Here is a 14,791-nt window from a genome sequence, read left to right as displayed (position 1 = left end):
AACTCACTGCTCGGTGACATTCGTCTATCCTGGCCTGAAAGGAGATGCTACCGGTAGACTGCAGCGAGAACTGCCAGCATCTGAGCCAGACTCTGTCTGTCTCTCTCATCATGGTCACCTAAATGCACAGTAATGGCAGGTTTGTAATAAGGCAGATCGCACTAACATAATATGCACTGTTAGTTGATTATTTACCTGCCGCATTAACGGGAGAGGACGTGCAAATGTTACCGCTGCTACTGGGTTGAGATTCACGAGTCCGGAATTAAAAACACGACATTCATTTAAGGTCATCGCGTGTTTTGTGAGCAAATGCTTTTGCATATTCATAGTGTTTCCTCCCTTAAATGAAATATCTACTTGCAAGTATTGCAAGTTGCCCTGTTGTCATCCGTTCTCGTAAAGTATGACCAAACTTTTGAGCGTTTGAGCCGCTTAGGCACCGTTTCCTGCCACGAATGACGTGGTGACGTCATTCGGGGCGACTGGAATCGATAAGGGAATCGTTTGCAAAAATGGCAAACAATTCCAAGGAATTGAAACAGTGGGAACCGGTTCTCAACAAGAACCGGGTTTCGATACCCATCCCTATTGGCAGTGTTTGCATTGCCAGCATTGCCTCTTCGTGGGACTCAGAAATAGATTGTCACAAGAGTATTAGCCTGATGATACTATTTAATACTTTGGGACTGGCACGGCTGAGAAACCTTGGCCTGACCTGCTGTTTCTCTCTGAAATGTCCCTGTAGTGAGGAAAGAGATGGTGGAGAAAACTTGAATCCATTGGATCCCCAAAAAATCCATTGGTGGATTTTTTTTTCCTTTTAAATGAAATCATTGCTGTGGTCATGCCCTAATGCTCCTTTTTGAACAAGAAGTCCCAAATACAAAGGTGCAAGTGAAGCTGAATTAGGAATTAATTATTTTTGCAATTTTCTATAAAAAGACAATTTTTTAAGAAAAGTTCAAACAAAGAGTGATTGTGTATCACACAAAGGAAACAATGGAAACATAAGAAACACCAGTCGCTGTGTTATTTTTTGTATGTAGTGTGGTCTGACTATGATGAATAGATGTAATAAATGAATGCACAGGAGACTCACAGACGTACCCTCCTTCACTGTCTCCAGAATAAGTTTGTATGTAACCACAATAAATCAAACAGCAAATGTTCTTTTTTCTTGTTTACTTTTTCTTGTTTATGAGCTTTCCTGGTAGCTCCCCTGTCCGCTGCGTGCTGATGCATTCTTTGTCTTCTGCTTTTTAGGCTCATCAGGTGGCTGAGTATGTAATTTTGTTGTTAAAGGTACCCTGTGGAGATTTATTGTAAAGAATGAATGCTTGTTTACTCACCAGGCTGCATTTTGTGCGTCCTTAAAAGGTCGGGTGATCAGCTGACAGAATCAGTGAGACCTTTTCTTCAACATGATTGGGAAACCGAGTTTTTACATTTTAAATTTTTTTGTTTACCCACTTGTGTTCTTCCTCATCACAAGATCAAGCAAAACATAACAAATGTTCAAATACAGCAGGGTACCTGAGACAAGTCAACATTATAAGAAATATCGATCCTAGTGGCTCCGAGTGCTACAGTGTGAGTGCAGTTGTACAAAAGTTTTATGAAACTGTTTGACCAGCGAGTGATGTTCAGCACTGCTACTAGAATTCTGCCTCAAGAGCTCCTGAGAAGTCAGAAAGTACAACCTCAACAGGGGAGTTGGGCCGAAGGCCTAAATTTAGACTCTTGATCCTTCAGTAAAAACAAATATAATGTCTTTAAAAGCTTACGCTGAGCAAAAAAAATGTCTATACATGCAAAAGAAAACAGTTCTAACTTGCTTTATATGCAGGGCCCAAATAATGATGAACTACAGTCAACATTTTTCTCTCTCCAAACACGCTTATATACCCTTTGCTGATGGGCTTTACTTGCAATAGATACACAGTCATATAGGTCAGCTGGAGTGGGTCAGGTATAAAGTGGGACAAAGTTAGCGCAGAGTCCTCTTGGGCAAAAATGGCTCAGATAAGCTGTGATGTCCAGTGGCTGGCAGCAGGTTTAGGAGATGCCTATCATGTAATAGCTCTAATAGCTTATCTACTCCACCTGAGCGCCATTTATCTCCGTGATTAGCCTGCAGTATTGCACATGGAGCAGTAATGAGCCTGACACCAACATAACCTAATAACTGTGGAGGCGTTGCAGCACTTTCCTGTGTGTGCCTTTGTGTAGCTAATTTGAAAAAGGGAATTTGACTGTGGCTTTAGAGTGATAAGTCGTCTGAGTGTTAAAGATGAGTTTTGTTTTACTTCAGTCTTTTTTTTTTAATTAGAAAATGTTACATTTCAGTTTTTCTGCTAAAATCTTCTTTTTTATTTGTGTGTTCCACAGAGGCACCAACTTGATAAAAAGGGGTCGCCATTAAGTGGACCCAGTCCCTAACCTCCGATGGTTTCTCAATTAACTAGTGGATGTCCAAAGGTTGAACATCATAAAAAGAAAAGACTGTCAAATTTAAAAAAAAATAGCTGCTTTCAGTATTTCAATTCAGTTTTATATATATCAAATCACAATTACAGTCACCTCAAGGTGCTTTATATTGTAAGGTAAAGACCTACAGTAATACAGAGAGAAACCCTTTGGGCAAGCATTTGGCGATAGTGGGAAGGGAAAACGCCTTTTTAACAGGAAGGAACCTCCAGCAGAGCCAGGCTGAGGGAGAGGCAGCTATCTGGGAGATGGATGTGGGTGAGGGAGGCATGAAAAAGGACTAATGAAAGCTAATGATTAAATGCAAAGTTGTGTGTAAACACATAGTTTAGAGGAGAGTGAAGACAAAACACTCATTGCATCATGGGAAGCCCCCAGCAGCCAAGACCCATTGCAGGATTCATGGTGACCTGATCTAGCCCAAACTATAAACATTGTCAAAAAGAAAAGTTTGAAGCCTAAACTTAAAAGTAGAGCGGGTGTCTGTCTGTCAATTTCAAACTCCCTGGTTCAACAGAAAGTTGAAGGCTCTGCCTTCCATTCTACTTTTATATATCCCAGCAAGCACAAGTAAATCAGCAGTCCGAGAGCAAAGTGCTCTATTGTGGTGATAAGGCACTATGAGGTTATTAAGATAAGATGGGGCCTTGATTATTGAAGACCTTGTATGTGAGAAGGATTTTAAACTTGATTCTGGATTTATCAGGGATCCAATAAAAATAAGCCAATATGGGAGAAATATGCTCTCTTTATTCTATATGCTATATGAGTCCTATATGGACACATTTATCTAACTGTGTACATCCGTGTGGATGTGCTTTCACTTGGTCTAAAGTACACTAAACTTACAGAGAGATAATACATACCAAACTCATTTGCATGTCTGCTGTTTCTCTCTCTGCGTGACCCACTCTGACACTAACTTACCTCAGAGGACTGCTGTCTTGTCTGCTGGCCATGTATCACCGCGTCTGGATAACTGCAGCCTAGAATATTCTGTTCAGCTAGAGGTGGCGGATGTGAGGGGAAAATAGAGGTGAGGATGGTGAATTACCAGGGGCAAATTGCCACACTGATTGCAAAGGCGTGCCACCCACTGATGATTTGCATAAATAAATATTCAGTAATTATGTTGAGACCTTGTGCACAGAAGAAGTTTCTGCAAATATCCTCCTGTCACACGTGGAACTAGAAACCTCTTTGTGAGAAATGCTTAAAACATAACCCACACTCAAGCTCTTTAATGTCCTGACAGGCGTTTAAGGATGGCTATAAATTACTTTAAACTGTACCACAGTGTTTAGATTTTTTTTTTTTTCATTGTGTTTTCCTTCACTTTCTGAGTCTTTTTACTTCACACTACACCTGTAAAAAGTAAAGCCATAAAATGTTTACAAGGCTTCTGGCTCACCTCAGGCGTCAGCGCGAAGATCTAACATCTGAAACCTGTGAACGTCTGTTTTCTTTTCCAATAATAAAAAGAAATGCTATGTTTTGGTATTTTTCAAAGTCAGATGAATAATTTGCCAAATTCATGTTATTACTCGTGATTTACAGCAAACTGATGACACGCCAAAAAAGAGTGCTGGGAGTAAAATAAACCAGTAAAGATGTGGGCTGGAAAACAGGCTCAACAAGGATAGGTCTTAACATTGTGGCTGATGTTGGTGATCAGGTGTTTTCTTTCTTCAGTAAGGAAACGTGGCACACAGGAATGTGTGCATACAGGTGCACAAAATATGGAGAACACCCTACCTAACTGCCCCACCCCAGTCACAGAGTCACTAAAAGCTTTATGGTGATATTGAATGGAAATTGAAGCAGCCAGAGCCTTTCGTATGTTTTTATGAGGATAAAACAGACACCTGTTGTTCCCTGACGATCTCCTCCTCTCCTCCTGTCAGCGCCTCTCGTCAGCACCACTTCTCTCCCTCTAGCCGTTCAGTAACAGTTCCCAGATGAGTACTGAAGCAATAATTAATGCTCAGAGAACTCTTCTCACAATCACACACACACATCTGGGAAAAGAATAAAGTTTTTTCTTTGATATAACAAAATAAATAAATAAAACAGACAAAGCGGCAATATTCTCTATGGAGAGTGAATTTGAGTTTCATGTCTGTCTGTCTGTCTGTATATATATATATATATATATATAGTGAGAGAGAGATGTTGGATGTCACTCCTGGGATCTGCTGGAGCCACTCACTGCCCCGAGTGGCCCGTTTACCACGAGGACCACCGCTGCCTTCACCCTACACTCCTTCTTTAGCTCCTCTCTCAGGCTTTGGTATTTCTCAAGCTTCTCTTGTTCCATCTTCCTGGTGTTGCTTGGTACTTGGTATAGCTACATCAATCACTACAGCTGTCTTCCTCTGCTTGTCCAGCACAACTCTGTGCAATTGGTTATTGGTTATTAATATGGCAAGCCCATTTCGACCTTGAAATTTCTAGACCATAATCAGCACGGATGTTCTGGCAGCCACTTGGTTATGGCATTCCATGTGTGCCCTGTCTGCTAGCATCAGTCTGGCTTCTCTATTTAGCTCCAACAGATCTTCTGCTTGTTTATTTCATTTTGGAGATACTGCGTCTGTGATAAGTAGCTGAGTTTGGGAGAGACTATTTGGCTCAGCAGTGAGGGGACATAGGGGCAGGTGAACTAATCTAAAGTTCAAGAGTATTCTGGAGCAAGTCAATGTATACTTAATTCAGTTAAAAGCAAAAATAGACTTGAGTTAATACTAAAACTGGGGCAGGAATGGTGCTCTGTTCTTCCTGTTAAAAGGGAGTCTTTCCTTCCCACTGTCGCCAAAGTGCTTTCTCATAGGAGGTCATATGATTGTTGGGGTTTTTTCTCAATATATCAATGTATGTGTGTGACTGTGTGTGTGAATAGGTGGATGACTGGATGTGTAAAGTGCTTTGGGGTCCTTAGGGACTAGTAAAGCGCTATACAAATACAGGCCATTTAGCATTTACCATTTATGTATTATTGTAGGGTCTACCTTACAATATAAAGCACCTTGAGGCAACTGAATTGAATTGAATTGAGCAACTGTCAGTGTGTTATACATCCTTAGTTCATCTTCATGGAGTAAATGAGTTAGGAAGTGGCAGTGGACGGGCAGTCAAGCCATTAATGTCTCTTTAACTTGTATGTTCATAGTAAGTAATGAATTTTAAAACAGGCTCCTATTTTCATGTCCGCATGTGTAAGTAAACAACTTTAGCTTAGTCACTCAGTCTTCTATTGCTGTTTCTGTCTACTACAACAGATAGAAAGAAAATCATTTTTTTTAACCAGCACAGTAGATAGCTTTAGGCTGCACAGTGGCATCGTAAAGGGAAATAACATCGAAGACAGGAAGTAGTAGAACGCATTCGTCTTCTGTGGAAAGTTAAGAAAGCATTTGCCAGAAGCAACACACAGCTTAGAAAATTAGATTGAAATTGAGACCATACTACTTGCATTATAGGATTTCATCTGGGAATTAATATTCAGTATTTACAGCAACAACAGAGTGGTTTGCCTGTGTTATGTGTACAAACAGCTAATCCACTCCTTTGGACCAGACCCAATCACTGAATTAAACTGTAGCACAGAGGTCAGTTTTGGTCCTGTGTTTTTGTCCATTTAATACATAACCATAGATATTTCGAGCTTACTGACAGACTTATTAGGTCAAGATTAAATGAAGGTGTAAATATCTTATGTCATTGTCTAGTGACACACCTAGCCCTGAAGACGAGGACAAACTCCTGCATTAAAATGAAATACTGAGCTGAGGGCCAAATACCAGCGCTCTGTAACTTTGGCGCAGATCTGTTTTACAGCAAATGCGTTTTTTCAAAATAAAAGTCCACAGAGGCCACAGCCATGAATTCTAAGAGCATCAGTTATTAAAAACTCAACGGTACCTAATGTGGCAGTAACGAGAGCTGACAGACTAACTGCAGACGACACTTTCTTCTGACAGTGGAAGCTCAAAGCAGGCAAAAATTATGCAAAACAGACGTCACCTTCAGACCTGTGGCTACAGGGTCAACAACACATCAGATGTGTGAATGACGTGTTCTCCACACACATGCTGCACAAGGTTAACTGCAGCAGCTGCAGGGATTAGCTTTCCTGTTTAGTTTGTCACGTTTGATTTGAGTCTAAAATAAAAATTTTGTGGAGTTATGGAAAAGATTATATAAAACTTGTCTCACAATGTGAAATACTTCCCAACCTTCAAATGTATTTCTGGCTGTAGGGCAGCTAATACCTTTTTTCCCCCGCTGCTGTAATTACATGGAGTCACACAGCCGATTTCTCCCCACAGTTACCAAGTTTTTCTAATCAGATTGATTAAATCTGGTTTCAAGCCAAGCATTAATCCCTGCTTCTGCTCCAGCACACTGGCATCCTGAGCATTCTTCCCTCTGACATTCACTTATTTTCCTTCTCATCTACAGTACAATTATCACCAGAGAATGCAGACCCCTGTGGTAAATGAATTTCATATCAGCCATATCACAGTCATTAGATGCACTAATCAACTTGGTCATTTTCTGCTGTGATTATAACAGCCTCGTAATGTCCCTTTTATCCATGCTGGCTAGCGTCTTCATCCCTTCACCTTTGTCTTCTCTTCTTCCTCAGGTTTTGCAGTGAATCTCCAGGTGATCCTGGCAAACCCGCGGGCACAGTTCAAACGGCGAGGCTCCCAGCCGGGGATGCAGGAATCCGACTTCCTCAAGCAGATCACCAAGGTCACCGACTTGGAGCCCAAGGCGAACAACTGCACACGGGTCAGTAACCGGGCATGTCTGTGTCTGTTGCAACAAAATGAAAAGAATTTCATTAAGGCGAGATGATGTGACAGAATTTAACACCTTCTACTTGGACCTGAAACACTCAGTAAAACATGTTCAAATATGCTGAAGAGGACTTTCCTAGAAATGGAAAATTTCCTTTATACTCAAATTTAAAGCAAAGATGTTCTTTTTAAGACTAACGATTATCCCATCAGACTTTTGACCAGAACTCAACAACTGTAGACATGTTGAAGTTGGCGACTGCAGTGAGCTTTATAATACACACACAGGTAGATGGTCTGAACTGTTTCACACAGAAACATTTTTATACATTTCCTTCATTGCTATTTTACATTTTCTTCTCGCAGAATGGAGGCGTTCCTATGTCAGTCCAGCTGCCTGCTGCAGTACAGTTGCTCACGTTACTCACTCATTTTTACCCTTAAGGTGTATTTCTCTGGTTTTGCATAACGCCAGTGAAAGTGTATTGGGCTCCAAGCACTGCCAAGCCTGAGATGCCTCCTACTCCTGCTAATTTGCTGCTATATTGTATGCGTAGACACTTACATGTAACCTGATCAGACACATTTTAAATGAAATGCAGAAAATGCAGTTCAGATGAAATTTTAATTCCATATTCAGACATTTTTACAAAATTAGTTGTGCAGTGTAGGATGAAGCTTGGCTGATTATACATCGGTATTATATTTAATCCTGAAACCTGGCCCCTTGTGCAATTTTAAGTTAATGAGCTGATGTTACGCACTGCCTTGAAAGAACGTGCAAAAATTGAAAATGATTCATCAAATGATTATGTATTAAAGAAACCTCTTTATACAACTTCCTGGTCCCCAAAAAAGTCCATTCAGTTAGATAAGGCAGTTCAACGTAGTTACCTAATTACGCAGCTGTTTTCAACCAGTTCAAATCCTGCCATAACCATTAGCTCACACTCCCATCGTAAGTAAAATGATATCACTAAGAGAGGGAAACTGGATTTATCCACTTAAGGCTGCGAGTTTTGCTTATGTCAGTGAAGACCTCTCTTAGTTCTTCTAGTCAAGACATTAATCCTAATATTGACCCTTATTTTTTGGCCCGTCACCTTCAAGTTCAAATTGTTCCCTGATATATGTCTCAAAAACCAGGTGTCTAGTCTTAATCTTTACTAAACTGCTAGAATGCTGATAGACTGGACCTGATCTACAACAATCTACGTTGGACCTGATCTACAATGTCCAAATAATATCACTGCTATATATTTGATATAGCTGTGGTGTGTCAGTATCTGTATCTGTTTAATTTTAACATTTATTTAATGCAGATTTCAATTTAACGGGGCCAAATAATCATTGATTAGAAGTGTTTTTAACATCCTGTGAGACTTGTTAAAGGCTGGAGAGATGCAGTTCTCACCAATGACACAAGAGGCTAAAGAAAAAATGAAGCATTTGGTGTTGCACAGTTGTATCTGTGTGTCTCTACACCTTGAAGAAGGTGGAATCACAATCACTTTTAGGGAGCCCACTGGCTGTTTTCTCTTTCCGTCCTAATAAATTTTTTTTTTTAATGTTTTGCTTTTTTTTCTTATATGCACACAGCCTCAAGGTCACTGAGCAAACTTGGATTCTAACTCACACAATGCATTACGTTCTTCTCCACTAAAGATGGAAAGCAACTTTTATTTTTACTCCTATATAAATGTTTAAAGTCTAAACATTAAGCAGTTGTGCACATTTTGTGAAACTGAATGACAGGCCAACATGTCAGGAGCAAACAATGGTATATCTCAATATGCAGTTTGTAAATAGGCCACATTCAGCCAGAGTTATCAGACTGCAGTGACCTGCACACTGGAGGTGAATGACACAGACTAGTGCTTAATAAAAGCCCAATTTATTTATCCAATTTATCAGTTTTAATCTAGCATGTGCACGTTTGTGTGTCTGGGGCACAACTACAGCCATAATAATAGTGGCCATCACAGCAGTAACCATGGGGTATCCCCCTCCCCCTCTGCTATTGACAGCATGAGTCATGCTTTAAGCTAGTGGCACAGTCTAAACTTAGACACACACAGCCTGAATTGAATAGAAAGTGCGTTATAGCGCTATCAATTCTAGTTGTGTGCTTAGACAGCTTAGATCGATGCAGCTCATCTCAAATCGCCACAGCCCCTGTTGGCACCCGGTTTTATGAAGCCACTCATCCTCTTGACAACCATCACAGAGGCGCCTTAAAGGACTTTTTGTGACAAATGGATCCTATTATGTTTTTACCTTTCAAGGAACACATGAGCTTGAGCTCAACGTGCGATGCCTACAGCTGTTTCAAAAAGTAGTCTGCAAGTGGCATTTACATGCTCTCTTTGTTTTGTTTTTTGGGTGCTTTTCTTATTAACGCCTTAGAGCCAGTTTGACTTTTCAGCTCCAGACCAGTCAGCAGTGACCACTGGATATCCATCACACCAGTGTTTGTTGTTTTTTCAGTGGATGAATTTGAGGATCAGTGACAGAAATCCTCAGATTTAAGAGTTATTTATTTGCAATAACTTCTATAGCTCTATCAATTTTAGTCAAGTTTATTGATCATTTTTTCTGAGAAATACATCCTGATAATGCGCACTGGGACCTTTCATCAGTACCCAATACATCAACAGCTACTGGCTGTTCTGTAAAATTGGGTTGTGGTGTTTATGGTTTCCCAGAGAGAAGGTTTTAAAAGATTCTGGTGACCCTGTGATCTTTGTCCTCCCGACACCTTCAGGTTTAAATTGATTTCTTAAATGTATCGAGTTGTCTATTCTTATTCTTTACTAAATTCCTAAAATAATTAGACATTTGCTGAACTCCATCACATTTTCAGTGAGTTTTACCTTGTGAAGCTTCGTTGTTTTAAAATGTTTCTTTTAGTAACATTTAGTAACATATAGTAACCATTGTCCTGTAAGAAAAATTGTGTATGTTTCTGTTCCGTGTCCTGTGTACTGTTTGTTTGTATATGTGTGTCTTTTTGGCTGTTGTTACAACCAAATTTCCCCCTTGTGGGACAATTAAAGGATTATTCTATTCTATTCTATTCTATTCTATTCTATTCTATTCTAGTTGCATCGTGAGGACATCATTGCCTTTGCCAGATTTTATTTTAATTTTTTGTCAACAGCGGAGCCTCAAAAGGATCCACAGTGTGGCCCAACAAACATAATTAGTTTCAAATTCTGCTGCTGTTGAAGCTGAAGACAGTGAGGCTGTTGCAGAAAATGAAAGAGGAGAGTAAAACTATGCAATCTGATGGAAAACATGTTGTAATTATCACTGACTTAAAAAAGTTTTATAGAGAATGTAAAGGTAAGTAACACATTATTAAGTTCAATGACTATATTAGAGTTATTAACTTAATATTAATGTTGTACTACATAAGTGTTGCAATTACCTGAAAAATGCTGGATAAAAATAAACAAAACAAAGAAACAAAATTAAAAACATCTCTAACATGTGTTTGTACAAGATCAACTGAGTTTATTCAGAAAATGGGACAAAAACCACAGAGGGGTCTGTAACTTTTGTGGGCGGGGATGAGGGGCGGAAAAACAATACCAATGTAGCAATCCTGCCGTGCGTTATCTTTTTCAGTTACACAGGTATCACGCTGTATCGCTGATAGGGATGGGAATTGATAAGAATGTAGCGATTCTGATTCCATTATTGATATCAGTTATCGATTCGATTCCTTATTGATTCTCTTATCAGTTGTCATTGGGTTCTCATTGTAGAATTCAAAGCTGACAGCACAAGATGAAACAAAAGCGACAACCAGAGCGATTCTGCTTTATAAACGTGAACAGGTAGAAATAGAGACTGCAGCCTCAGGGTCTGGCTGCTGGGGTCGGTATCCACAGCATTCACCCTGGGGTCTTGGCTAGCTTAGCATTAGCCTGGTATCTCGACAGATGCTTGCAAAGAAGTGAAGTTGTGTTAGCAGCATAATCCGGTTGTTTCTGTCCTGGATGCAGTTTTCCACTTTACCATTTATCTCGTCCTTTTGTGCAATAAAAATAAATGCCCATATCCAGCCTCCAGGCCTCAAGATGTCGCACTGGGTCAACACACCTGAATCACACCTGAAACTTCAAAACATGTTGAGGAGGTAATTTAGCCATTTAAATCAGCTGTGTTGGATCAAGGACACATCTAAAACCTGCAGGACACCGACACTCAAGGCCTGGAGTCCCCCACCCCTGACTGTAGCTATTTTCCTCCTCTGACACGCGTACTGAAATCAGCTGATTATAGTTTGAGTGCAGGATCGAAAGGCAGGCAGACTAACAATTCCAAGGAATTGACTACTGGGAACCAATCTACGAGAACCAGTTCTCAGTTCCCATCCCTAATCTCTGATGATTGCATTGCAGTGTATCAAGTATCTCATTATATCGACATCGTTATTATTATTATTGTTATTAAAAAAAACAACTTTGGTATTGTGGGCAACATATTGTGTTTCTATTGGATCCCAGGTTACTCGGGATATGAATAATCCCACTGCTAGAGGAAATATGCACACACTCAGGTTAAGATTTTTAACCTGCAGTTAAGTGTAAAAGCAGATAATTTTGAGAAAAAAATTGTAAATTACTTTTTACAGGAAGTATTTACGTCGACTGTTGCATTACTTTTAAAAATGACTAATGTGAATTTCACAGGGTAAAAATAAAGGCTTGGCGTAAGAAGACTGCTGGAGAGAGAAATACTGATGCACCGATGTGTGGACTGGCTATAATAAATAAATAATAAATAATCAGTCAATCTGATATTATGACAATAGGATGATGTAGTCAACTGATCTCTATTGTCACATTATCCGATCAGTTTAAATAACAGTTTTCTTTGTTAATTACGCCACACATTAGCACACAGGTGTTAGTGAGAGTACACGGAGGAATCACAGCACAGGGGTCTCAGCATTTTGGAGTTTCACACCAGCAATAATAACATCTCTTCATGAATGCTGAAATAGTTTTGATTTGATGACAAACTTTGATCACAAGTGTTACACAACTAAAGCTCAGATGATGATGATGCCTCCCTGTTGGCTTTCCTCTCACCCACTCTCGCTCTCATTATGTTTGGTGGAGCTCTTGTTGGTAAGCTTTTAGTGCACTTTACTCTATTAATATTATTTCACTTCACCATTACAGCTTGTTACACACAACGGTGCCCAGATTTTCCTGCTACAAACCGATGATGGTACAACTCAAAGACTTGTTTACCAGTGGAGTACTTTAACTTCATTTTCTTTAACGCTTGCATTCAAGTACTTTTTATTTTCAGAAAAAAATACCAAAAGCTGCTGTTTTATCCGAAATAAGCAAATTCAGAATTTAATCATTGTGATTCAGGATATGTGTGTGCAGGTCACAGTGTTGGGTCCAAGTCCCTGACGGGTTATGGGTAAATGTTTCCTGCAGGGAATAGGATAAAGATCCCCTGGAGCTGCTGGATCATCATTTACTGCTGACTGCGGCTGCTGCAGACAGCTCTGTGTTGAAACTATCATCATCATTATCAACCCCATTACACTAATGGAGGCGCCCTGCCGCTGATATTAATACAGGTTATTAGCAGCCTGTGACATCATCAGTCATCAGCTAGAGCAGCCCAGAAAGGACGATGTGGTATCAGCATTTATCACGTCAGCGTTACAATAGCAAAGGGATGTGACATCATCACTCATAAAGTCACTCATGCGAGGCTAAAACGTGAAACATCGCTCAGGCAGTGCAGAACGCAGCGCGTCTCACACACTGTCACATCTGTCATATAGACACATCAGTAAAAAACGACAAGGCAACAACAAAGACTGGAATCTAAATCATGTTTAGTTTAAGTATATAAATAATACCTAGTGCTAAAAATCAAAAAGTAAAAGGTAAAAACTTACTGGGTAATACAGTTTCTAATCAAAAGTATTTGTAAACATGCAGTTTGACTTTAAAAAACAAAACAAAAAAAACTAGACTGACATAAATCTTTGCACAAACTTTTTACACTGCTACATCTTAAAAAGTTGAATATTAAGCACATAAGTATAATATAAAGAAAAATGTTGCCTTTTTTAGCTTGAGGTGAAACTGTGGAAACAACAAATGTCGAAAGGTCTTATGGAATAAAATTCCAAGTCATAACAATCAGTTACACAGTAGCTACACTCCTCTTCACTGTTGAGCAGTGTAGCTTTCAATTTTGCTTCAGTTTTGGTCATGATTTTTATCAGGATCTGTCACTTTATCATACAAATTAAGTTCCTGTTCTGCTCATTAGATTTCACTAAAGCAACTTTGCATGATTCTGAAAGGCCCGTCTCTCTCCAGGTTTCGTTTAATTGGCTACTCCTCGTAAATAGAGGTTTAAACAGCAGCTAGCTGTTTTTTTGCCTTTTAGAGTTGCATGAGGAGTAAAAGGTACAAATATAGCAGGAATGACCTGTTGGCTTCGCACAAATACTCGAGACAATTAGTTTTGACAAATGTATCTACCTGCACATGAAATCTCACGGACACATAGAGCCACAGCGAGTGTCAACATTAAGTAGCAGAGGGGGCTGTTAATCAGTTTCAGCTGGTTTGGTGTCCTCGCGGGGTGACAACCCCAAAACAGGAACGGTTTTACAGTTGGAAAAACCCGTGTTTTTCTTATTGGGTTTGCACATGTCTCAGGAGAGACTTTGGCCACCTCTCTTTACAAAAAACTAAATCCTTTATGCTTCTTGGCTGCTGTGTGGCAACTCGTAGCTTTAGCTTTTCCACAGATAAACTGTCAGTATCTTGGTGTTTAAAAATTCAGTTTGGCTTTGTGAGGAAGTAATGCATCTGAGTGAGAAGCACACCCTGTTTTTAGTATGAACTGTAATCATTTTGGATCTACACCTTGTTCTTGGTTTTATTGGTTAAGACTGGTCTGAACTGGTTTATTATTATCCATATTACTGGAAGATATTAATACTTTTACCAGCAGACACACCCTAACTCCAGCTCTGGGCACTTTGAGGACGGTATCTGGGATCAGACCATAGAACCTGAACGTCGACCTTGACAATGTAGGCCAGAAACGCTCATCTGACGGCTGGGTCAGTATCTGGAGACGACTGTCAGGAGCTGTAATGTTGTTAGATCGAGAGAGTAACGGCAACAGACAGCAGTGACAGGACAAGAAAGGAGGGGGGATGGCGGGAACAGATGGAGACAGATGATAGCACAAGAGGGAAAGGAGCTCGAGGAGAGAGAAAGGATGAGGAGGGTAAAAGCCTATGCAGAGAAAAGAGGATACATAGATTGATTGAGGAAGATTTAAAAAAAGAAAGAAGACAGGATGACAGGCGACGCAGGGAGCTCTGGGGTGAAAGACTGCACTGCTGTCTATTTTATTAGAAATGGCTCTCAGCTTTCTGCCAAACTTAATTTTAGTGGCATTAATGTGGCTAAACACATCTCTGACCACTT

The 14,791-nt window shown here is 39.9% G+C and overlaps 1 protein-coding gene across 2 annotated transcripts in view; it reads left to right on the top strand.

Moving 5' to 3' along the window:
- The window catches only part of b3gat2 (beta-1,3-glucuronyltransferase 2 (glucuronosyltransferase S)), a 68,020-nt gene that overhangs the window by 44,108 nt on the left and 9,121 nt on the right, over window positions 1-14,791 (top strand). For both annotated transcript variants that reach the window (XR_015719929.1, XM_035915447.2), the window contains exon 3: window positions 7,139-7,287. Coding sequence is in view for 1 of the 2 variants with exons in the window: in XM_035915447.2 (XP_035771340.1) it covers window positions 7,139-7,287 (149 nt within the window). In the remaining variant the exon portion in view is untranslated. The remainder of the gene's footprint in view (window positions 1-7,138; window positions 7,288-14,791) is intronic.

The sequence above is a fragment of the Neolamprologus brichardi genome, chromosome 13 (assembly GCF_056152115.1).
Source record: "Neolamprologus brichardi isolate AB-2024 chromosome 13, ASM5615211v1, whole genome shotgun sequence".
Classification (NCBI taxonomy): Eukaryota; Metazoa; Chordata; class Actinopteri; order Cichliformes; family Cichlidae; genus Neolamprologus; species Neolamprologus brichardi.
Note: the sequence above shows the minus strand (reverse complement) of the source record. Positions and strands in the feature narration are given on the sequence as shown.